At 42.7% G+C, this 24833-nt stretch overlaps 1 protein-coding gene across 1 annotated transcript; it reads left to right on the plus strand.

The window, feature by feature from the left end:
* Nucleotides 1–1495: 1495 nt before the first annotated feature.
* LOC139667956 (meiosis regulator and mRNA stability factor 1) lies at nucleotides 1496–24227 on the plus strand. Its single transcript, XM_071547416.1, has 27 exons — nucleotides 1496–1583; nucleotides 2160–2370; nucleotides 3032–3910; nucleotides 4158–4326; nucleotides 4580–4794; nucleotides 5005–5122; nucleotides 5211–5383; nucleotides 5736–6254; nucleotides 7011–7165; nucleotides 8101–8262; nucleotides 10117–10303; nucleotides 10570–10748; nucleotides 11167–11247; nucleotides 11403–11642; nucleotides 11989–12108; nucleotides 12298–12476; nucleotides 12648–12868; nucleotides 15663–15805; nucleotides 16089–16222; nucleotides 16462–16664; nucleotides 17274–17501; nucleotides 18181–18420; nucleotides 18871–19122; nucleotides 19470–19530; nucleotides 19871–19975; nucleotides 20389–20562; nucleotides 20986–24227. The coding sequence occupies exons 2-27, from the start codon at nucleotides 2215–2217 to the stop codon at nucleotides 21222–21224; spliced, it is 5532 nt and encodes a 1843-aa protein (XP_071403517.1). The 5' UTR covers nucleotides 1496–1583; nucleotides 2160–2214; the 3' UTR covers nucleotides 21225–24227.
* Nucleotides 24228–24833: the final 606 nt, after the last annotated feature.

Genomic DNA, 24833 nt, shown 5'->3' on the forward strand with positions numbered 1-24833 from the left:
GAGAGACTTCCCACAGTGGAGAAATGTAATTGAATTATTATGTAGGCTAAACGACCGGGCGTTATTGTTTCCCAATTTCTATTGATAGCCAGTCGCCTGACTGTGACTGATAACTGAACCTCTTGTCCCGTTACTGTACCCAGACACCCAGACATCAGAGGCAACAGGGGGGGGGCTGGACCTCTGCAGACCGATAGAGGGGGCTGTCCGGTCTGTATGTGCACCTGCCAAACATAAATTACTGCGCCCGTCCCTAGAATTTGACATAATGAGAGAGAGAGAGAGAGTGTGAGAGAGAGAGAGAGAGAGAGAGAGAACCATGTAGTGTTAAATATAGGGTAACCGACGAGTATGAACTTGTTATCATCATTAGGTGAGCAACAACGAAAAGATGATCTAAATTAATCTATATAGCCTAACTAAGATTTATATCAGTTTAAGACGGTGGGTGTAATTTCAATTTCACAAATGAAAAGGTGGGTAAACTAAGTTATCCACATACACACATAACATCATCCATCTACCCATAACAAATAGGCCTACTACCCTAACCAGAGATGTTTTGCGCGTTTGGAAAATGGTAATTTTATCATTTCTATTACCCAATATTCTCTGCTGAATTGTGTTCAGTTATGTGCAATGTATTTGGAAAATAAGTAAATAAAGATGTAAAAGGGTAGGCTATAGGATGTGAAACTAATTATTCAGCAATGAATGTCCTCATCTAAGCATTAATTGCAGTCTGCGGCCAAATCCAATACACTCTAACTTCAACAGAAGAAGAAAATATGAACCCTCTTGTTAGAATAGAAGGGATACCCATAATAAAAAAAAAAAAATGAACACACTTGTAATTATAAATTCAATCCCAACTCATTCAGATTGAAGTGAATGATGTAGGCTACAATACTTTCAATTCAACCTGCTTGAAAATATTGACCCATGCTTTACCCATGGTCATAATGTAGAAAGTATATGCAACTGCAGTGTTAATAAACGCAATGAGGGATTACAGGGGGTGGGAAAAAAAGGCCAGGAAAAAAAAGGCAAACGATTTATTAATTTGAATGAAATCTATAAAACAACATTCCATCGCAGAAGACTTATTATTGATAAAATATAGGTTGATGATTTCCCTATGATGATTTCCCAATTTAAGAACATGGCTAGTTTTTTGTATAATATCAACACGTAGTGTAACTTAAATGCAATCATATAGCCTACCAAATGAAACATTGTTTCTTTGTTTTTTCCCCCCCACGATAAACCCCACAAAAATCTTTATTATTCGTTTGTTGTAAAATTATAAACTGGAATATAAGCTACAGTTTGAAGGAATTTATTTTCTGTGATCATTAACTATATTTAAAAAATATTCACAATATCATATCAGTGTATACCTATATGCCAAAGCAGATGGAGAGCAAGTACATGGATCGGTCCAACAGTGCAATGTGTTATCATTTGCGACAGCTGTGTGTCGTTTCTGGCAGATGTAGGGTACAAAAAGGTGCTTGTTTCTAGGGAGACAGAAAAGGGAAAATAGTCGTTTGAGGAAGATGTGAAAGGGGAGAGCTCGTCGGGTATTCTGTTTTTGAAATTCATCGGCATTAACAACTGCGATTAATTTAACCATAAAGGCAATAATGACAATCAGTCTTCTAGTCAGAGTGTGCGAGCAGCTATGCCTATGTTAAGCAAGCTAACTAATATTAGGCTAACGTTAGCTTGATAACTAACGCTAGGTAGCTAGCAGCTCCTGGCTAACAGTTAACGTTAAATTAGCTAGATAGCAAACGTTAGCCGGCATAAGTTGCTAACCGAGTTAGTTAACGTGGTTCGCTCGGGATTTGAAGACAAGTAACTCAAACGTTAGTCAGCTTGCGAAGTTATGTTGGCTAATAAAAGGTTAAGTAACCGCTAACGGCAGGCTCGCCCCCTTGCTGATGAGGGATAGAAGGGCTAAGGAAGCTGTGATGATTCCAATGCAGCGGGATTTATGTTATAACCGATGGGTTGAGATGGACAGTTTGTGTAGTAGATTATCCTACCTCGACAAATAAATCGCACAAAGTTCCTAGTTCATTGATGTAGACTGAGCGACTGGAGCACCGGGACATAGTGCAAACTGGTGCTTAACTTTCGTTTCCCACTTACAGGAAAGCATGAGAGAGAAGAGAGACGAAAGTATGGTGAAAGACCTTTCTGGGTTGTATGATGGAAGGACTGGGAGAGGAGAGATCCATATGCAGTTCTAGACCCTTCCCATGGCTCAGTCACCCAAAAACGGAGGCCTCAACTCTGCTCTGGAAACTCAAAGACTGCTTCTCCACCTATGAGAAAACCACCCCTCCTTACACAGACAAACAAGTAGGTATCTTGTAGTGTACAGTCCAATCATCTGTACACATAGAGAGTAAGTAGATTGGAGTAAATTGAGCCACTTCGCATTCTGACTTTCTGTAAGAGGAAAATGGTCCAATATTGTTCTCAGAGTTATCAATTTCTAGATTAGAATCCTGTGCATCTATGGAAAAAAATATGTTATTTAACACTGCTCCACTGATTACATTCATTCAACAACACCTACTATATTATGTCAGTGTTAATAAGTATGTTTATAGTTTACAAAATGTAGAGGGTGTTTCAGATTACCCTCATGCTCATTTTACTCCTCCCTAACTGGTGAACATTTTCCCTACATGAAGAACCAAATGAGTATGTTTGCAAAAACAAATGTGCCCCTTTATGAACACAAAAGTAGCATGTGTGCATGGGAAATCCTTAGTAGGGGTGTGTGCAGTTGAAGATCATAAAAGAGCGAGACTGCCAGTACTGTATAATTTCTCACCCAGGGCACTATCTGTTTCTAAGACTTAACTTTTGATTTCCCATAAGCTTTTATCAGGTTTCCCTTTTGACCTTCAGTGACGTCAGCTGTCTGATATGCACAAGGTCCAATAAACCCACAGAACTTTGTTACTAAATACGTGATTACATGCTGCTGATAATTTGTTTGGTCTTTTTTCAGAACGATTACATGGACAGCAGAAAGGCTGTGCTGGAATTGAAAGATGTCCCCCCTCCTCCGCACCATACCTCCTCCTCCCAATTATCCCAGCCTTTCCCTCTGGCCCCTCTCCCTTTGCCCCCTCCCTGCTTGCCTCCTCCTCAGCTTCCACAAGAATCCCACCAACAACAACCACCACCATCACAACAGCAACAAGAGGGGGGTAGCCCCAAAGTAAGCATTTGCACTCATTGTGATTATTGCAGCACAGATGGATATGGGGTATTAGGTGGCGGAGGTGTTGTTGGTAGTAATAGTAGCATTAGTGGTGTTGTCTCGCTCTATATGGCCCCAAACACTCTGGAAGCCCCCGGCAACAGTAGTAATACCAGGCCTGGGGCTTGCGCTATAGCCTCATCCCTTCATCCATACCAATACAACCCTAGCTATGGAAGTGGAGGTGAAGCCCTTGACTCTCAGCACAATCCTGGGGGTTACAAACCCCAGCTGCCCTCCTCTGTGGCCACCTCCCAGCCCATGTCCTCTCACTCCTACCTCCCCTGCTGTACAGGGCTTCTCCACACCTACCCCGTTGTCCCTCTTCCATGCAGTCAACCCAGCCTTTTCCCTTCCTCAGCCCCTCTGGCTGCCTCTCTGCCCTCTGTGCCCTCTCTTCCTCCCCCCATGCATGGCTCTTGCCTGGCCTCTTCTGGCTACTACCCCTGCGGTGTGGACTGCAGCCCTGCAGCCAGGGGAGCCCAGAGACCCACAGCACATGGTGACCACCCAACCACCACCACCACCACTACAGCACACTTCTGCTCTAAGCCTATGCACCTAAATGTAGAACGCACGGTTTGTCTGAAGGGGGCACACTACTGCCAGGAGTGCTTGTTGAAGGTTGGTAGAATTCTCTTCCTGCACTGTGGCTCCCTTTGTATTTGTATGCCATGTAGATCACTGTTGGTGATTATATTCTGTACACGTGGATGAAAAGAATCTCATGTTAACTGAGGCTGGTTTTGTATTTGTGTTTTTACAAAGTGCATTTTTATCCTTTCACTGCCTGTTGGAGTGTTGCTTGTTGTTCATGTGAATTTTATTTTTGTTTTCCCTGACGATTTTGTCAATTTGCACCTGTTTGCAGCCCATGAATGGTCTGCTGTCTGAGTCAGACAAGGTGTGGGGCAATGTTCCTCTCCCCCCGCCCCAGACCGCCCCTATCCCCATCCCCATGTGTAACGGCTGTGGCACCTCCTCTGATGGCATGTTGCTAATGCCAGCGACTGGCCTGGGGAAGACTGGCCAGAAGTATGGTCAGTGGACTCAATAATACAGCTTTGAATTTATGCATGTATATGGGTTGCTATCAGATTTGTCAGCTAAATCTAGCTAGAAATTAGTAGGACAGGTTATTGGTGTGAAATGTAGTCTTGTGGAATTGAGAGAAATGGATGTTAAATCATGTTCCTCCAAGTCTTACCATGTTAACCTGAAACTAAGATGCTTGAGATCATGGTGAATGTGCCTGGAAATTGTTTGATAACTGTGACGTTATGTTTCCACCAGGTTCCCCAGAGAGCGGCGGGCCAGAGAACATCCCTCCAGTCGGTGTGTTCTGGGACATTGAGAACTGCAGCGTGCCCAGCGGGCGCTCGGCTGGAGCTGTGGTCCAGCGTATCCGCAGCCGTTTCTTCCAGGGCCACCGCGAGGCAGAATTCATTTGTGTCTGTGATATCAGCAAGGAGAGTAAGGCTGTCATCCAAGAGCTCAACAACTGCCAGGTACAATCCGTTGCAAATAATGTACTAAATAGTCAATGATTTTTAATGATTTATTCACTTAAACTTTACTAAAAAACTCACAATTGAAAGTCTTACAAGCAACTAATTCCCTTAAGCAAGACATGGAAGTGTACAACTGCACAACAAAAAAAAACATCTGACACCAAAACAAGAAATGGGTCTTATGTAAGCTTATTTTCATTTCACCAGGTGACTGTTGCACATATCAACGCCACAGCCAAGAATGCCGCTGATGATAAGCTTCGGCAGAGCCTACGGCGCTTTGCTGAGACCCACACTGCTCCTGCTACTGTTGTGCTAGTATCCTGTGAGTGAAGCTCAGGTTCACAGTAATCAACTACAGCCTTGTTGCCACAAAACGTTTAAACAAATTGTCATGTCTTTCTCGTTTCCAGCGGATGTGAACTTTGCAAGTGAGCTGAGTGACCTGCGTCATCGCCATGGTTTCCAGGTAATCCTGGTCCATGGCAGCCATACGTCCCCGGCCCTACTGCAGCACGCCCATCGCCATGTGGCCTTTCAGGAGATCACCGCTGATCTGCCACCACGTATGCCCATGAAAGCACAGGTAGGCATCACAAGTTCTTCATTAGGACTTAAACAGTACTTGACTGATCTACTGGGTGTTAAATGAGAGGTAAGTAGATGTCAACATAAATGACCGTGGAGCATTTGAGTTTGGACTTATCATGAGGGCAGAGAGTGAGGCAGTTGGAATCATCATGTGAGCACCTTGCTTATTTTCACAATTATTTATTTACCCAGTTTTCCTACAGGGATTATTAAAGCTTTTCCTAATCTATACCACCCCTAAAAAATATTTTTGACCTAAAAGGGGCACTACTGCATTAATATTTTTAAGTCTATGAAATGAAAGAACCCAGACAGGCGTGCTGTCTCTTCCTCCTCCCTTCCCTCAGCCCAGTTTCAACCTCCTCTATGTGCACAACCTCCCTGTCAACTGTGACAAGAACCTCCGGAACGCTGTGAAGGTCAGGCTCCGCCGCCTGTCAGACAACTGTGGTGGCAAGGTGCTGGGCGTGTCCCAGGGCACAGCAGTCCTCCGCTTCAGCAGCCTGGATGCGGCTGAGCGTGCCCGCAAGCGCATGGAAAATGAGGATGTGTTTGGCCGCCGCATCAGCCTGTCCTTCTCCCCGCGGCCCAAAGACGATACAAGTCCTGAGCCTGAGCCTCAGCCCCATCCCATGCCCCAGCCCCAGACTCTGCCCCAGCCCTATCAGACCCAGGATACTCTGTTCATCCCTCCCCCACCACTGTCCTCCTTCTCTTTTCTACCCCTGGAGAAGCCCAGGTCCCCCAGGAGGCCACGGCGAGCTACCCGCCCGTGCCAGACCCCTGGCCTCGTGCCTGAAAGGCCCTACAGCCCCAGGAGGGGTTGCAGTGGGCCTCCCGGTGGTGCCCCAGCCAAGCCCCATCAGGTCAGCAGACTTGACAATGCCTGCTTCCCCTTAACCCCCATTGCCCACTAATCTTGTCAAAGCTGCTATGTAAACCACAGTAGCTTCTGCCTATGCCTTTTTTTCCCAAGCTGCTTCTAACTGCTGCGCTTGCTAACAGCTTGTAGCTGCTTGCTAAGCTTCATTTGCCTGCCTATCCCCTGCCTGTGCTAGCATGTAGCCTATTAGCCCTTAGTAGTACTTCCTGTCACCCCCAGCATGTCCTTTGCTTCATTCATCATGTCAGTGCATCAGTCTGCCTATAGCTTTTGTGCTTTGTTTGCATTTTCTTTATGCGCTTTGTCCAGTATCAATGCTGATATCTTATACAGCTTCATGTGAATAGTTTCCTTGTTTTGTCCCAAGTCTCAACTCAGTTGACTGTCTGCTGCATGCCTCCATTTATCTGTGGTTGGTCTTGGCCCATGCTGTTCTTCGGAGAGAGACGAGAGAACTGACCTCTTGTGGCTGTAATGGCTGATTTGCTCTTCTTTTTTTGCTTCATTCTAACCAAAACAGAGCTGAGGGGAAGATATGGATCAATAACATACAATTATGAAAAGCTACTCTTGGTCAAAATTCAGAGCATCAATTTATGCCATTACAGAACTCCTTCCCTTCAGCTTGTTTAACTACCCCCCACCTACCCCTACTCTCTCCCTACACACACACATACACGCACGTACACTGTATGCGTCCCATTAATATCCATTTTCTGCCTGCCTCTGTCTGGTCCAGGAGCTGGGTGGTGTCGAGGCCAAGCCCAAGATGGCCTTTCACCACCTGGAAAAAGGGCGCACTGCCTCCTCCTCCCCCCACAGCAATGGCGAAACAGCAACACTGGAGCAGCTGCCCAAGCCTGGCCTCATTGGAGAATCCATGTACAGGAGGAGGTACACTGGGGGGAAAAGGGGCAAACTATAAAATAGTTTAATGAAATCAGTGTAATTACTCTAAAAGGAATCTGGTTTCATTATAACAAAAGCTCCTGTGATAATTGATTTCATAGTCTATTTTGGATGACACCCAAGTGCCAAAGTTTTGTTTGTCACCACAGGGCTCTGTAGTCCGACCAAAACTGAACTTATGTAACATGGAAAAATTTGGCCTTACTGGTGTACCTACAAATAATTGTCTAGGTGCGACTTTAAAGGCATAACTTCTTCAGAGGAAACATGGAACACCTCTCCTGTTATTTGTTGTGTTCTAGCCAATTAAACACCAACAAAACTTGGCTAAAATCAAATCCCTGTCCTGAAGCTTCCTCTCACATGAAACACTTCTGCAAGTGCCTGCTGCCAGCCAGATAACTGACTAACTCCTGTCCAGCTGGTCCATTATGAAAACAAAAGTGAAATAGACTTGTGTGAAATAGAGTTGTGTGAAATTGTCCAACACTCAAATATATACCGTATTATCTGAGAGATACGGTGAACGGACAGCATTAACCTATTGGCCTATTACCCCATTGTTAGGTTTGATTTTGCTGAGATGTGATGTTTTGAGGACAGAGAAGCCATGTCCGCATGTCCGCAACTAACTGTAAATGTGTATATAAATATATATATATATATATTACTTTATGTCATTGTTTGGTAACCTATCTAAATAATTAGTGTTGATATATGTTTTTATTGTCCATATCTGGATATAGAGTATATCCCTTAAGTGTTTTGGGGGTGCCTACATTTTTGCTGGTGTTCTTTTACATTTTAGAGGTTGGCAGAACCAGTGCTACAAAGTTTAAAAAAAAAAAAAAGTTAATTTAGAGCCCTGCACAGTGAAGACATTACTCTTAGAGTTGTGTCCATCTCTTCTTTCCCCATAGAAGAGAGTGCTCCAGCCCTCGCAGTGCAACGGACTCCCCAGTGGAGCGAAGGGACAGGAGCTCTGGGGAGTTCCAGGTCAGCACACCCTCGGCCTTCAGCAAGCTGAACCTGCACAGGAGCTTCAGCCCCCTGGTCCTCTCCCAGGGCTCCTGGTCCACCAGGTGACATATTCCCTTTAGATCAGTCGTGTTTGCATAGCATAAATTTTACAGTATTTTGCATACTGTTAAAGCTATATGCAATGTCTCCACCACTTGATAATATAATACAGATAGTGTGTTTTTATAATTTTTAATCCACTTGTTTCCATGGTTAACCATGTAGCGTGTAGAGTCTAAAATATTGAATTCAGAATTTAGTAAAGGTATGGAAATATGAAACTTTGATCAAGATATCAAATTACAAATGTTTCAGCCTACTTGCCGGGTCCATCAGGAGGTTTAGACCGTGTAGAAGCTGGTTTCCCGAAGATCAGCGAGTCTGATTAAGCTCGGCAATAGCCGGGTCGCCTGACAATGGCAAACGATGGGGTTGGAGTGGGTCTTTTGAAAAAAGGAGCTTCTGGCTTCTCTAACTTTTACTAATTAACGGATTAACAACTCGTCCTTGAAATAACTTTGTAACAGTCTTCACGGTTCTGGTGATGATATCTATTAAAAAGCGAGGCTCAACTTTGTATTATGAATGGCTTGTAAAAAGGCAGGATCACACCAGTGACAAAGAGTAGCTACAAGGCAGAGATCTGAATCTCTGCTCGTGCTAAGTCTTCTCTAAGTTTGGATCGGCATTGTAGCTTCCAGTATGAAGCTCGGGGCATGAAGTGCACAAGGTGACAAAGAACTCAGAGTTTTATAGTTTTTCCGAATTCCAAGGTGGGGTTTTGCAGTGTAAAAAGATACTTCATGCGGTTTTGGAGATTCCACCTACATTTCTTTGTTCTGGAGACGGGCAACGCCCGTGATAAGACAGAGAGACACATGAGGATACCTCAAGTCTCGGATACCTCTCTCAACTACTTTAGTAACTAGCCTATGTAATGATAAAGTTTTAGATTAACACGTTTGGATTTTACATACTCAACCAATTACTGTTGTCCATCGGTGAACATTATGAAACCTGTAAACAAACACTTATGGATTGCATAAAACCATTACATGAAACATGATTAGACAATACAACTTTCACTGTTCAAACTTTGCTGTGAACTGAGTTGTTTTAGCAGAATAGCCTAGATGCATACTTTATAATCTTAATATTTAAATCACGAATGCATAGTAACTTTGGTGGTTGATATAGGGAAACAATGAAATGGAACATAATTATCGATGTGGGGGCCAGGAATGGGTAAATATAATCAAACCTTAGGTAGCAGTGTGGTCCCAGGGGATTAACTGGGGCCAACTATTGGGAGGATAATTAAACCACTTAAGCATACATGATTAACCAATTTATTATATAATTCACACTATTCTAAAAACTCATTGGAGACATTAGGAAATACAAAGTAGAGAAGAGGACTAAACCAAGAATTAGAAGAATTTATGGATTTACGACTTTTATGGCTCTATCCAGAAAGGTGGTGGTTTCCTACAGAACTAAAAAGAGAAGGGAGAAAGCAATTCCTGATCCTTTTGGTAACATGATACAAAATGTATTTAATTATCTAATGTGACTAATTGTCCAACATCAGTTCAATAGAACTCAGTCTTCTGGTCCAGATAAAAATAAATCTTCTTATTTTAATTTGTGTGAGTCTGTGTGTGTGAGGGAGATCCTGGTCTGCAGTCTGATGTGGCTTGTAGATAAAACTTGTAAATTTCAGAAAAGTTGTCTGATTGGTGGAGGAGATCCCCCCTTAGTCTTGGTCAGCGTCAAGGTGACACTTTTGTAGCTTTAAAGGTGAAGGGTCATTTTTGTTCCTGGGAAAGAATGTTACTCAAGGGTCCATTTTGTGCTTTGGAGACCTGGTTCTGCTACAACCACCTATCTCCTGCTTTCTCCACCACCAACTAAAGGAGTGCATCCCCCTGCCTGTCCAGCCGCTCCTCACCCCTCCTGGCTGCCCCTCGCAGTCCTTGTTCCGACAGTCCTGCTGAGCCCTTCTCAGAAGGGGCAGAGGTCCAGGTGGCCAACCTGGACTACAGAATGTCCCGCAAAGATCTGCAGCAGACACTACATGACACCTTCTCTCGATATGGCAGGGTAGGTACTACATCAGTAGGGTTAATTTATTGACTGATGTGCTGGTCAGATGCACTGTATTTCTTGTTGGTTTGCCTGACACCCAGGTCCAAAAGAACAAGGTCTAAAGATGGCATTTTTCTGCTCAAAATAAGTTAATGACTTAATCTGAACACGTGTAGTCTTATGTGAGACAAGCTGTATATTTTTCTCCACTGTGTGCAGCTGTTTGACAAAACTCAATAACTTTATTTTTATTTTCTTGTGGTTTAATATGTTTTGTCCAGGTGAAAGGTGTGGAGCTTAGCCCCCACACAGACTATCAGCTGAAGGCAACAATCCAGATGTTGTCCCTGCAGCAGGCCATTGGCGCTGTCAGTGGCCTGCACCGTTACAAGATAGGAGGCAAACGCATTCATGTGTCTCTCATCACCGGAGGCAGCAGCAAATCCCTTGCCATGCTCAGGTACAGTAGTGTGTATTTAAAGTGGTACATTAGATGTTAAGTATACTTTTTTTTTTTGTACTATCTGTCTTATGTTGACAATGTTTTTTTTTGTGTGTGTATTCTATCTCTGTTGTATTGTATATCTGTTTTTAACAGTGTTTTTACAAAAGCCCATCTAGGGACAGACATTGCAAATTAGCTTAGCCTATAAATGTTATGATATGTGACATCAGACTATTTTCACTTAAATGTTCTTTGTCTATGTATCTGTCCCTATTCAAATAAATTGAAATTAAATTAAATGCCAGTCATGTCTTGCTTTCACTTGCCTCAAATTACTTGCATAATATTGGTTAGTGGGACATTCAGTCATTTGAAATTTTTTTTTTTTCTTGTGTGGATTCTGATGTTAAATTTCTGCTTTGTCATTGTACAGTTCAGAGATTATCAGCATTCTTCAGGATGCACCTGCCAATTGCCTTCCCCTTTTCAAGTTCACTGAGATCTATGAGAAAAAGTAAGTAACTGTGTCCCATCTCATGGCTTTCAAAGTTCAGCCACTCTACTCTTACCTCTTTTGTAACATCAGTATAGTCTTAACATAATGTTGAAATATGCATTACAAACTCATACGACATGTACCGACCCATCTGCTCTCTTTCCCCTCTCCAGATATTCCCGCAAGCTTGTGGTCGGGGATCTGTACAGGTTGCCAGAAGTGGTGGCAGTGCGGGAACAGGGAGGCTCGCGGCTCGTGTGCCTTCTGCCCAGCAGCCAAATCCGTCAGAGTCCCCTAGGTTCTTCCCAGTCCCAGGAGGGCTCCTCCTCCACTAGCGGCAGCCCCGTGGTGTTTGAGGAGCTGGAGTATCACAAACCCGTCTGCCGACAACACTACACACAGCAGGACTTCAGGTACCTATTCAGATAAAATACTTATTCCATGATGAGAATGTGGTACAAAATAAAACATAGATTCAGTTGCTCCTTCTTGCTGACTCCTATACTCATGTATGGTTCAGATATTCACTTTTTACAACCTTTATTTGTTTTTCTTATAAATTAACAACCGTAAGCTGCCCAGTACAATCAGAGGCCTCTGGTGACTGGGAGAGCATTTCTCATTCCTCAAGATTTTCCCAGCAGGTCGCAGGATTTGAACCAGCAAGTCTCTGGTCACAAGCCCTCTTCTCTGAGCTTTATCCAACTGTCACCCTGTTTCCACCACTTATTGTGTGTCTTATCATCTGTGTATTCGTAGTGAGGCCGACTTTGACCCGGACTCCTATAAAATCCCATTCGTGGTGATGTCTCTGAACGCCTTGGCCTCTCAGGTCCACAGTCTGTTGCAGTCACACGAGGGCACCCTTCCACTACTCAGGTGACAACTGCCTCTTTAATTCATGTATAGCCTGAAAATTTATTTGGGACTCTTAGTCTTAACTATAGGTGTAACTTACTTGTACTACAGTGAAAAGCCTTGAAAACAATTTATTTAAAATTTCGAGGTGGATGGAGTGGAGCATATTTTGTTAAGCATTAGAAAGTCAATGTAGTAATTTTTACTCAGTTTCCCAGACTGTTATGCTGCAAAATTCAGCCCGCTCCACCTGGGCGACGAGACAGTGGAGGGTGGTGTTCCCCTGGAGCATCTCATCACCTGCATTCCCAGCATCACAATTGTCACTGCCCAGAATGGCTTCAAAGTCATCAAGTGGATCCACAACAAACCACCAGCACCTAATTCCGGTAGGAACACTCACCGCTCTGAGTGGCCTTGGAGTTGTTCATTGACTATTTGAACAACTATTGTATTAATTTACTACTGCACTCACCATAACATAATGCTTATCTTTACCAGTCGGGTATGCCTATTGCAGATATAAGAACTTTTTTTTTTCCTTTCTCTATATCCCCCAGAGCCTTGGATGCAGCGCTGCAAAAGCCCGGTGGGAAACCCTCAGCTCATCCAGTTCAGCCGGGAGGTTATTGACCTGCTGAAGAGCCGGCCGTCCTGCATCATGCCCATCAGCAAGTTCATTCCCTCCTACCACCACCACTTTGCCAAGCAGTGCCGTGTCTCTGACTATGGCTACTCCAAGCTGTTGGAGCTGCTGGAGGCCGTACCGCACGTCCTGCAGGTATACAAATTAAGGATTACATTACAGCTAATGATTTTTACTAGTCATCAAATCATTAAAAATGGTCATATTACTTTTAACATTACCTAATATAACTTTTTCATGCTGTTGTTACAAGTATTAGTACTAACTAGTACTAGCCTGAAATTCCTAATTAATGAACAGCAGCCAAAGGTAGATTGGAAGTCAAACAGTGATAATGGGCAAAGGGTTTTTGTCTAGCAGGGCTAAACGGATATTTTGGGTAAGCCCTTGTCATGTCTACTGTTGTTGCTATGCGTCTGTTAAAAACCTGTTTCTGAAGTGCAATGCTCTTTTGCTGAAATGTGGAAATATTTTTCACTTCTTGTGCTCGGCGCTCTGAGCATTAAAAAAAAGATGCAAAACTTAGTGCTTTTGATAACACACAATAGTGCGTCCTTTGCATCGTAAATGAGCAATAGCAGCGAGCACTATAAAGAGAGGCTCCAGATGGACAGTCTAGTATTCTCTGCTTTCCATATTTTCTGTATCTATGCTTGTATGAGAACTGAGAAACTTGCCAGCACATTCCCAGAGTGAGGTCTAGTAGTCTTACTAGTCAACCACACGACTGATCTGTGCAATCCCCTGGGTATGTGGGTCTGTGGACACACTTTTTCCTAAATTTGTACCCTGTTTATTTTAAGCTGGCATTATGCTGCCACTAATTTATTTCGCCATTCTTTCACTCTTTGTGTTGGATTGTACTGTAAAAGGCTGAACAATCTACTGTTGCTTCTAACCCACTGAAGTGTGTAAAGCAATTATGGCATGTATTTATATTACATGACAAGGGAAATCAGGCCCTTCCAGCCACTAATGCAGTGCTGTCTTTCCAAAGATCAAAACTGTAGTCTTTATTAAGCATGATTGATTGCCATCTTCAACGCTCATGCAGTCGAGTAATTCATTTTGTTTCTCTCTGGCACACAGCAGAAATACTAGGGCAGGGTATCATTAGGATTTTACCGATTCTGGTGCCATTTTTGATTCTTCTTATCAATCTAGTTCTTTATCACTTTATCGATTCCGACTGTATAAATTGTCAGGGGTTAAAGACTACTTGCAGCTTTTGTGGAGTTAACTGTTTTGTTACTCAAGAAAGACATTGCTAAATGTCACACATCGGCTACTTCGGTATCATAGAAAATCCTGACTTTCCCAGTTGTATTTGCCACTTTGTTGGGGTATTCATGTGCACTGAATTCATTATTATATTTCCAACAGCACTTGAAACAAACAAACATAAAAACAAACATAAGTCTGTCCGTTTAGCTGTTTTGTGTGGTTCAACATCTCACTTGAGTTAATCACTGACAACAGCCATGTTTACTTTCAATGTAGTAGGAAATTGATGCAGTGACTTGGGTGAAAGCAGTGAATGTACTGTATATTCTAGGGGTGTAATGGTTCAGAAAACTCACGGTTCGGTTCATATCAAGGTTTTAGGGTCACGGTTTCGGTTCGGTACAGTGTATATAGGCTTATATCTGGTGCACTGGGCAGGGGAAGTACAATTGCAAATTCCAATTTACACAATGTATAAGTTTTCCTGAATGAAAACTTTTTCACTGAAAATTAAAATCCGGTATAACTAAATCAACAGACTTTCTTTCAGAAATAAAGTAAATACTGGCTCTTTGTTATTTTAACATAAAATATCCCTGCATTGTAGGCCAACATCAACATAAATTGCAACATAAAATGCAAACTTCAGTGGCTTTACTCCAGGGCATCAACATAAAATGCAAATTAAATCATGTAGGCCTACCTACTGAAATCTTCCACTACTGAACAGGGCTACAAATCTTTGCTATAAACACCCCAAATAGTGATGCGTGGGTAAACCCGAAACCCTCGGGTCCCGAGGGTGGGGCGGGTTGGGTCGATTGAAGATAATATTGAGAATGAACGGGTGGGTTCGGATGTTGACGTGTCGGGCGGTTGCGGGTTAAAAAAAACAAAAAAACAATGTTTTAGTTATTGCTCTGTGCCTGTCTGAACTCACTGAGAGATTGCTGTTGGGGAACAAAAAGTTGTTTTGGTCCTAATGGCTCTCCTCCTGCTGCGTGTGTGATGTGAGTGACGTCGGGCTCTTCTGCGGCGCACTGCCGCAATATCGACCACGGAAGCCACAAAATCAAAAGTTGGTCAAATTGATCCAAATCAATCTCTAATGCGCTGATGTGTGCATCACATCATGTTTGTCATTTGATGATTCACAGACCAGTAGCAGCAGAGTCTGAAAGTGAAACTTAAAATTCCACAATTTGCTCCATAGGCTCCTGTGTTACTAGGCTAATCCAGCTGTGATGTCATTGTAGATTGACATGTAATTCTGACAACTGATTGGACAGATACTCTCCAGGGAGATCAGACCCACGTGGGGAGTGGGGGGACACAGAACCGAATGAACTGCGGCACGCATGCGTGACCCGAACCGTGGGTGGCGAACCGACTGGTTCTGATTTTCTTCAATATCCATTGGACCCCTAGTATATTCGCTGTATCATAAAGTTATGAATGGACATACATACATACATACATACATACATACATACATACATACATACATACATACATACATACATAGATTGAAGGCCACTAGCTCCCTCCACAATATCCACAATCTCCCTGTGAAGACAAATCTGACCAAATTTTAACTCTTAATGATGGTCATATCTCCCACCCTAGTTGTGTTGTTTTTGTTTTGTTATATTTTTTTAACTCTGCGTACATGTGTATGTGTTGTTTGTTGTTTTTTCCCCTACAGATCCTGGGCATGGGCACCAAGCGCCTGTTGACCCTGACCCATCGTGCCCAGGTGAAGCGCTTCACCCAGGATCTGCTCAAGTTGCTCAAATTCCAAGCCAGCAAACAAGTGGCCATCAAGGACTTCATGCAGGCATACCATTGGTCAGTCAACTGCACTGCTTGGAGATTAAATAAATATGATTTCTTAGTATAGGCCATTTGGTACATTTTTATCCAAAGTGCTTTACACCTACATGTTTAGCATTCTTTGCATTAAGGGCTGCTAGTAATTGCAAAGGATTGTGTTCTATGTTCTATGGGTTCACAGCTTAAGCTATGTATAGTAATCTTGGGATTTGCCTTATTAATAGGTGGAAGATCAAAAATGTGTTTGGATTGCTTCAGTGTCTCTGACTGGTTTAACATTTTCTGTACTTTATATCAGGTGCTTCTCCAGAGACTGGCGGGTGATCGACTACGGCATATGTGACCTGATGGACCTGCTGGCGGAAATTCCTGATACGACCATCACCATAACACAACAGGACACAGACACGGTCATCTCTGTCCCCAAGAGAGGTCAGAGGAACACTTGGTCCTCAAACCAGAAAACAAAAGGAAACCTCAGAGAGGAAGAAAATGCGAATCCATTTGCTCTTAAGCAGTGGATAATGGTTTTCCATGATCACTGAGGCTAAAGTTTAAGCTAAGAGCAAGCTAATGGGAGTTGGTTTGAGAATCTTGAATACAACAGGAATTTTAAACACGTAAATCAGATTTGTTCAGCCACTCATCAGTTCCTCTGCCTCTGCCCACAGAGCGGACAGTGGAGGAAATGGAGCGCACCAAGCAGTTTGGGAAGGAGGTGGTGGACCTGCTGCGTCACCAGCCCCACTGCCGAATGCCCTTCAGCAAGTTCATCCCCACCTACCACCACCACTTTGGTCGTCAATGCAAGCTCACCTACTACGGCTTCACCAAGCTCATGGAGCTCTTCGAGGCCATCCCTGAAGTACTGATGGTGAGTTGGGCAGACGGGGCATGTACATGATGCCCTCTGCTCCTTATTACTACCCCTACAGAGAAAGAGATGTAACATGATATATTCTATACAGTAGGGAAGAAGATGAGGGATAGGGATAGGATGATATGGTCATCTCACAATATGATTCAGTATGCTATATGTGGTTCAAGATTCGATACAACCACGATACAATGTAATAAATAAAAGTTCAATGACAGTAAAGTATGACTGTGCAGAATTATGTTTATTTCTTAGCCACAAATAGCAATGGTATTGGCTTGCTAGAATGGAAATAATTTAGAAATGTCATTGTAAAGTGCAAATAATATAATTAAGCTTGTGAAAATGTGATGAGCAATTTGTGATTACTTCAGAAGAATAAAATATTATTAAGCTAATTGAGCTAATATGGAGTTAATATCGCAATTCATGTTTCTGCCCCATGATATGCATTGTCACATTTTTGTATTGCGATATATTGAATTTCGATGTATTGTCCCATCCTATTAAATATATGTGTTAATTGTTACATCTAAATGCCTCTCCCATTTCCTCTCCCTGAATCAACTTGCGCTCCTGACCTCTGATGCCCCCCACCTTCCCCAGGTGTTGGAGTGTGGTGAGGAGAAGGTGCTGACTCTGACAGAGGTGGAACGTGTCAAGGCTCTGGCGGCCCAGCTGGTCAAGCTGCTGCGGGCCCAGAGAAACTCCAGCCTGCCCGTCAGCCAGCTGCTCAGCGAGTACAGCAAGACCTTTGGCTATGGTCTACGCCTGCAGGACTATGACGCCAGCTCCCTGCCCGCTCTGCTGGCCAAACTCTGCCATGTGGTCAAGGTAAGGAACGCCTGCTGGAGAGTAAATTCACCAGGATTAGTTGCTTTTGCAGTTTGGATTGTCTTTTAACTGCTTCTAAATGGCAGGTGTAGAGCTTTAAGACACAGGAAAGTGAATTTGAATGGCCTAAATATTATTATTGGTTCCCCCATATGTAACAGGCTAATATCTTCTTTGTCATTTACCACGGTTTGAATGATCATTTACTAAATATCAACGCTATTTCTTGAAGAGTAACAGTTGTCATCAAATAGACAGGGTAGAGGATTTCACATTCATGAAAATCTGTGTTTAAATGTCCCCTAGTGGCTTTTTGAGGTATAGCACAATAGTTGAGAATTGTTTCACCCAAAGTTAAAAACTCTATATTATGGAATTAAGCTGCAGTCTAAACTGATATAACCTGACATCAAACTTACAAAGGCCACATAACAAGTGATGGGGTAGAGTAGCGTCACAATGTTACAATGATATGGAGCCATTTGAAGTTTTGCTGTAATGTGGGTGGCACTGACCAATGAAGATGGGTAATATCATATAACTGACCTCCCCTAGTAATACTAATGCTGTCTGGAGAGAGCTACAGTAGGTAAAGTCTCTGTACTGATCTGCGTTCTCCAAATCTCTTGGGTTTTAATACCCACCAATAAATAAACAACCGCTTTCTCTCAATTCAAAGGTGGTTGATGGCTTGGAGGGTCGGGAAGTGCAGCTTATCAACAGAAAGTCTCTGCGCTCACTGACCTGCCAGCTACTGGCCCTGCTCATGTCCCAAGAGGAGGAGCAAACAGCCAGGGGTCTGAAGGTGGAGGAGCTGAGCCGGCACTACCTGGCTGTCCATGGAGCCCCGCTCAACCCATGCGAATATGGTTTCCTCTCCCTTAGCGAGTTACTAAAGAGCCTGCCTTACCTTGTGGAGGTGAGTGGAAGAGCTTGTTTTTCCTGGTTATCACTTTTAGTTGTGACCAGCAGCTAGTACGTCATTCTGTTGGTCAGTCAGTCCCAAAAATTTCAAAAACCTTTACTGCACATGTGCCAGTGAACACCGCTATGAAGACTGTATGAGCCCAATTGTTGCATCACTTTGGGTTTAGCTCAAATGGTAAAACACAGGTTTGCCATGCCAGAGATTATCCTGAGAGAGTTAAGCTGGTTGCAGTTTATCTTGAATTACATGCTCGTTTCTATAAAGCTCACTTTTTTTTTTTTTAAGCTTTTTTGTTTTTTTTAAGCTTGTTCGCCTTTTACATATTTCCAGTACCTCAGTCATATTTTCTCTCCCTTCAGTGCTTTCTCTCCACCCCCCACCCACCATCTAGTTAATATGTATACAAAATTGGCTGAGTTTGATCTCTTTCCTCCTCCACAGTTGTACCACGAGTATGTTGTTCAAGACAGCGAGGCTGTCAACAGTGCCAGTGGTCGTGGTGAGGAGTGGGTGAGGCTGACCAGGCTTTACCAGTTTGCCCGCAGCGTACGTGCCCTGCTCCACACCTACCATTACAACCAGATCTTCCTGACTGAGTTCCCTGGAGCGTATAACAAGTTTACAGGCAGCAGCCTTCAGCCACGTTCCTATGGCTACACCTGCACTGATGAGCTGCTCAGTGCCATTCCACAGGTGGGAGATCATTACCTTAATTTAAGTAGGACTTTTTCTAGTCAGAATTTTACATCCTGAGCTTAAATTATACTTCATCCATGTGGGCTTCTTTATTTATTTGATTAGATTTTTTTTTCCTGTTCTGGTCAATCCCACTGGCTTCAGGCTTTTACATAATACAACATGATGAAATCTGATGCAATCCATATACAGTAGCTTGTTGCTTTAAAACATATTCTCTTATCTCTGCACTTAATTCAGTCCTATCTACAAGAAACCCCTATACTTGGGTAGATGTGATACATGTGTTTCATATTATTGTATAGTTTATAGTTTTCTGATGATTTCTGGTGTGTCATCATCAGGTGGTCTGGATCAAAGGGCACGGTCACAAGAGGATTATCGTTTTGAAGAACGATATGAAAGGTAAAAGTGATGGACACTTTGGTCCTAGCATTTTTTCTACCTTTACAAAAAGATAAGCTTAAGTTAACATAAGTGGCAATCACTGACATGTACATAGACTGTAAATAATGACCCAGAACCATATGATCAGTTGTGACATTAGAGGTCTAATCATGTAGTTTCTTCTTGAGAATACTTGGGGAATTAAGCTATCTGTGATTTCTTGATATGGCCCCTGAAAAGATGTATGGTAGCTTTGTGTGTCCGGCAGTTTTGCGAGATATCATCAGACTCATGTGGCTAGATGTATGGTATTCATCTGCTACCCTTGGTGTGTGTGTGTGTGACTGTGTACTTCTAGCAAGGGTAAGCTCTACAGCCTCCGACAGCCCCCAGCCAGAGGATGACAAGGAGAGCCCGAGAGAAAGCCCCTCTAGCAATGCCAATTCAGGAACTCACAGTCCAGGTAACACAACTCAACTGCAGTCAAAAAAAAACAGTAGTCTTCATCCAGACTGTGTGCAAGATTTTGTTTATTTGCATAGTGATTTAAAAACACAGAAGTGAAGTGATAAAACAAAAATACAAATTTGTCCAAGTGAGATGGAAAAAATGATGACGAAATAACCTCTTGTCTCAATGCAAACAAAAGAAATACAAAAATGTCAAGCACAGACACAACTGAATTGGAAAATTGAAACTTATGACTACAATACATAGAAGGAAAGAATATATTGGAAGACTAAAATGGCACGTTCTTCTGAAATATTTTTGCACTCATGGTTCTTTAAGGCACTTTGCATAAAAGTTTCCAACAGATGGCTTATGTTAGCTTGTTATATTCATTATGCTTCATGAGTGCCTCCTTCTCCCTGCCAGGTGGCGATGTAGTGGCAGAGTCGGAGCTGCTGTGTCTGACCTCCCCAGTCGACCTGCTGTGTGGTCCTGTGCCATCCTGCCTGCCCTCGCCCCAACTCCACCCCGACCCCGTCCTCCTCCAGCAGGCTGACCTGATCCACTTCGAGGAGAGGACTCCACCACCACCGTCCACAGGTCAGCTGTAATGTCCTCTAGCAAAGTCTGCTTTTTGCTGTCTCATGGGCCGTATTCACATAGCTAAGCTGTAGATGCATTATGGTTTATATTGTACAGATGTTGCACTGAAAGCAAAATCAGTTGACATTTAAAAGGCGCTGGTAGTGTGGGTGATGTGACAGATCTTTTATCCCTGTAGAGGCCTTACAGTCAGACTCCTCGCTTTGACTGTCACTTTATTTTGGAAATGATTTAGAATCTCAACATAACAAAAATTAAATGACAATCAGATTTGATAGATGATCATTTCTACAGAGTTTTGTTTAGGTCAAATATATTAATAAAAAAAAGTGTTAGCCCATTTAAAGATCTAGTCTTTTGTTTGCGCCCTTTCCTATCTTTCCTTTGGTGTAAGCTCATCTACCTCTGTTGTGTTTTCAGAGAGTGATGACCCTGAGGCGGCAGCCCTAGCAGTCGGTGACGTCATGTCTGATCCACCTGAAAGCGAAGATCTCCTCACTGTGGACAAGCAGCCTGGCAGCATAGTAGGCTCTGCAGTCTCCCAGCCTCCTCAGCCCCCGGACACGAAGACCTTGTCCTCCATGGACAGCCCCAGCAGAAGGGCCCCGCGCTGGAAAATCAAGCTAGCTGCAAACTTCTCATTCACACCCGGCCCCTGATATATGTCACATGCTCTTTCTCACACACACGCACATAAATGCTAGTTCACACATAAATGCTAGTTCACACATAACTCTAGATAGAAGAGTTGACTGGCTACACTTAAAATGAAATGGCCCCAGAAGAGCATTCATATTGTCCCCTCTACTTTCCAGCAGGCTGTTGCATTCTTCTTCTTTCTTCTCAATCACTCACTAACCATTCTGTTCTCTTCCTTTGCTCTTTTCACAGTAAATGTGCTGTTGTGATGTTGTTCACCAAGCCGTGATTTTCCTCTTGCAGACTTTCTGCAATTCTTTTATTTGCCAAAATTGTCTAGCCTCTGTTTGATTGCACTTATTGTACCATTATCTGTTTAGAGCCATACTGTGTCGTAGAACACTTGCTGGCTTACAGTGGACAATGAATGCAGAACCTAAAAATGAGTTAGTTGGCACTGTCTGCAGAATGTTAACATTGGGAGAAATGCTAGAGATGAGTAACAAAGTCCCCCCTCTAAAATTTTAGCTACCCACACTCTCAATTTATTGTATTGGAGACAAACTGAGAAAGTTCGTAAAAAGTGTTATGTTCACCTGTGTATCATAGAGAAACCTTCATATTTACTTACTGCTTTGCTGTTATCTCAAAAAAGACAGACCATTTAATTTAGAACTTTAGCTCATTTCAGATTTTTTGAGTTTTCACTTTTCAGGCAGACACAGAAATGTCAACCAAAGTGTATTATGTAAGCACCTGCCCATTTCATTCTTTCAGTCTTCTCTTGGGCAATGACTAACGTACAGTATTTGCTCTTTAGGTTTGTAAGAGGTAGTTTCTCTTTGAGGTATACTCTTGTCTTTTGTCTCTGTTGTAAAGTATTTTTGTTCCTTTGTCAGAATGTGGAGTGTTTGGTAGTCTGTAGAGGAGTTGGGCCTAAATGAATGTAGTATGGAGCAGTATTTGGTGGCAATGCAATGATGGGACTGAAGAGATTAACATTTGACGAACTGTTCAGATAGCTTTTTCTTTCAGGGCAGTCAACGGTCTTTCGACAGTTCTTGCTTGGATCTAAAGGTTTTGGTGGGTGTTACAACCAGCACTGCTCTCAAACATTTCAGAGGAATTTTGATTCCTGTAGACTGAATTTATGGCAAAGATGTAGACTCGTCTTTTCAAGGCCACTCATGAAGGCCTGAAAAGGAAAAGGCGGTCCTTAAATACCCTGGCCAAGTATGTGCTTAGGCGCAGAAACAGATATGCTTTCATTGTGCGTCTGCCAGCCAGCAGCCAACTTGTTTGTGTTCTTTTAGCTGTATTTTGTCTGTGTGGTTTACACTTGAGTAGGTGGTGTGAAATATGCATGGTGTGCATAAATTACTTTATGCATGGTGTAAGCCCAGGAGGAGCAGACGAGAACAGATGATGGCAAGACATTCTTTAAGATCAGTCTTTTAATTTCCGCCAAGTTTTAGATTCTGGATCTTGGAGTTGACGTCACCCTTGCAAGTTGCTACATAAAAGCTCAAGGTTGTTTGGGTTAACCTTGTTGCTTGTAGGCACTGCGTCTGCAGTGGCGTCCGCACTGCCTGAGTTGATGAGTTGGAGGGAGGCAGTGAGCACTCCTGAGTTTTGATTTTTAACGACAAGGTGAATGATCTGTATTTTTAGGGAGAGGGGATTGGATGGGAGGTGGTTGGCTCTTTGTGGGACAGCACAGGGGCTCCAGGACGCCCCCCTGACCAGAATGTGATGTACACACAGAGGGACCCGCTGCGGCTCTCTGGAATCTGCCTGGCTTTTACAATGGCTTGTATTTGCCACGGTGCTGAAGGAATAGCTATCAGGTACCTCACCATCCCTCACGTCTCAGTCTCAGAAGACTTTTTACTTATTGACGTGTGTTGATTTTTCTTTCTGTTTTTCCTCTGTCTCAAGTGTTTATGAGAGTGCTGGCTGTGGAATTGCCACCAAAATAACGTCTGCTGCCCGCAAAAGCTAGCATGACCCAGGCACCGTTGAAGTCAAAGGGTTGCTGTTTGTGTTCAGAGAAAATGTTCGTAGAATGGGTAAGGGCCCATTTAATCAATTTCTGCCCAGTTTCAGTGTTTTACTGTTTAGCCAGTGTTGGCAATATCATCACATGAGTTTTCTCATTGTCAGACTTTATGTTTAAAGCCTTTAAAGCTATGAAATTCCACCTGCCCAGTTTAATTCTTGGATTACTTTGAACGTTTGCCAAATCGTCCACAATGCCAATCGAAATGTTTTTAATTAGGGCTGTTGACAAATGACAAATAGGGCTCCGGTCTCTCCCGCAGTGTTTTAATAACTGTCTGGAAACCTCTTTCATTAAGGAACAAGCAGTTCAGTATTGGAAATGCTTCAAAGTGGCTTAAAATACTCACAAGAAACGTATAGGTTTAACTTTGTTTGGCAGTAAAAAAAAAAAAACGAATTTGAGCAAAACCCTAGCTCTCCCTCAAAGTGCTACAGTGACAACTAACTCAGAGGATTAGGAAGAACTTCTCCATTTAGCTTTCTCAAGTTTGGTTACATCAGTGAGAAGCTATTGTACTGGTCAAAATATGCACTTTTGCATAGTTTTGGTTTTGTGAAAAGATGTATTGTGAATTAGTTTGTTGTAGGGGAGGAGGGGGGTGGAAAAATGTTTTGTGTCTTTGGCCTCTGTGAGAATGAAGTGTGTTTCTCTGTTGGATTTAACTGTTTCTCTCTTTGTCATGCCACCTTGATGTTTATGTTGCACAACGGTTGTTCTAGAATCTTATGTGTCTCTGCTGTTCTAGAATCATTTTTATGGAATTTCCCTCAGTCAACAAGCTAGTCAAAATTCTGACTTGTGGTGATGTCATTGTCTCCCAGCCCAACTTCTCTCACTGATGTTTCCCTCCCCACGTTCACCTGCCCTCAGTTGCTCCGTTCCACTGCCCCACTGTACCAGAAGTTGCTGTAACAGTCTAACATTGTTGAAGGGACCAAATTGATTTCCGTTAATAAATTTCACAAGCATCAACTCTGCCTGATCATAACTTCTTTCTTTTTTCTCTTTTCTCTTCTCTTCTTTTTTTTTATGAGAATTTTTAAGAATGAGAGTATGCAACAATTCAAGTCTTTCAGGGTTTTTTTTTTTTTTTTTTTAAGGACTCAACAAAATCACCCAGCCTGTTCCTGAAAGATGCTTTTTATTTAAACATGTATGTACAGGTAGCCTTGAGCTCATTTTCTGCATATTTGTTCAATATTCAACATTAGGACCTTCATAAATTCACTACTACTACGGAACGCTAAGTTATCAGGAGGAAGGTAAAGTGACAAAGAGCAACACTTTGCTTGACATGAGTCACTAATGTCCTAAATACACTCAAACATACACCATCTTGAGACTATTGTAGGCATTTACAAGAGAGTTGCATTCACTTCCTGGTGTTTATCATAAAAACGGCAAGACTAAATTCATAGGATGCAAGTTAATTCCCGTCAGCAATATCCATAGTAACTATGAATGCTGTTGTATTACCATGGCCATTTGTAATTCCCAGTAGCTGACGTCTGACGAGGTTAGTATGGCCGGTGATGGATTGACATTGGGGAATGAAAAAATGTATCAT

Source organism: Centroberyx affinis, unplaced genomic scaffold, assembly GCF_046629955.1.
Source record: "Centroberyx affinis isolate AG114_WGS23_722 - 3 ecotype Tasmania unplaced genomic scaffold, CSIRO-AGI_Caff_v1 ptg005908l_1, whole genome shotgun sequence".
Lineage (NCBI taxonomy): Eukaryota > Metazoa > Chordata > Actinopteri > Beryciformes > Berycidae > Centroberyx > Centroberyx affinis.

Bases quoted from the DNA above. Each gene is read 5' to 3' on its own strand.
- LOC139667956 (XM_071547416.1), top strand. From the start codon at position 2,215: ATGATGGAAGGACTGGGAGAGGAGAGATCCATATGCAGTTCTAGACCC. The intron at 3,911-4,157 runs GTTGGTAGAATT...ACCTGTTTGCAG, and splicing joins GCCAGGAGTGCTTGTTGAAG to CCCATGAATGGTCTGCTGTC. The intron at 4,795-5,004 runs GTACAATCCGTT...TCATTTCACCAG, and splicing joins AAGAGCTCAACAACTGCCAG to GTGACTGTTGCACATATCAA.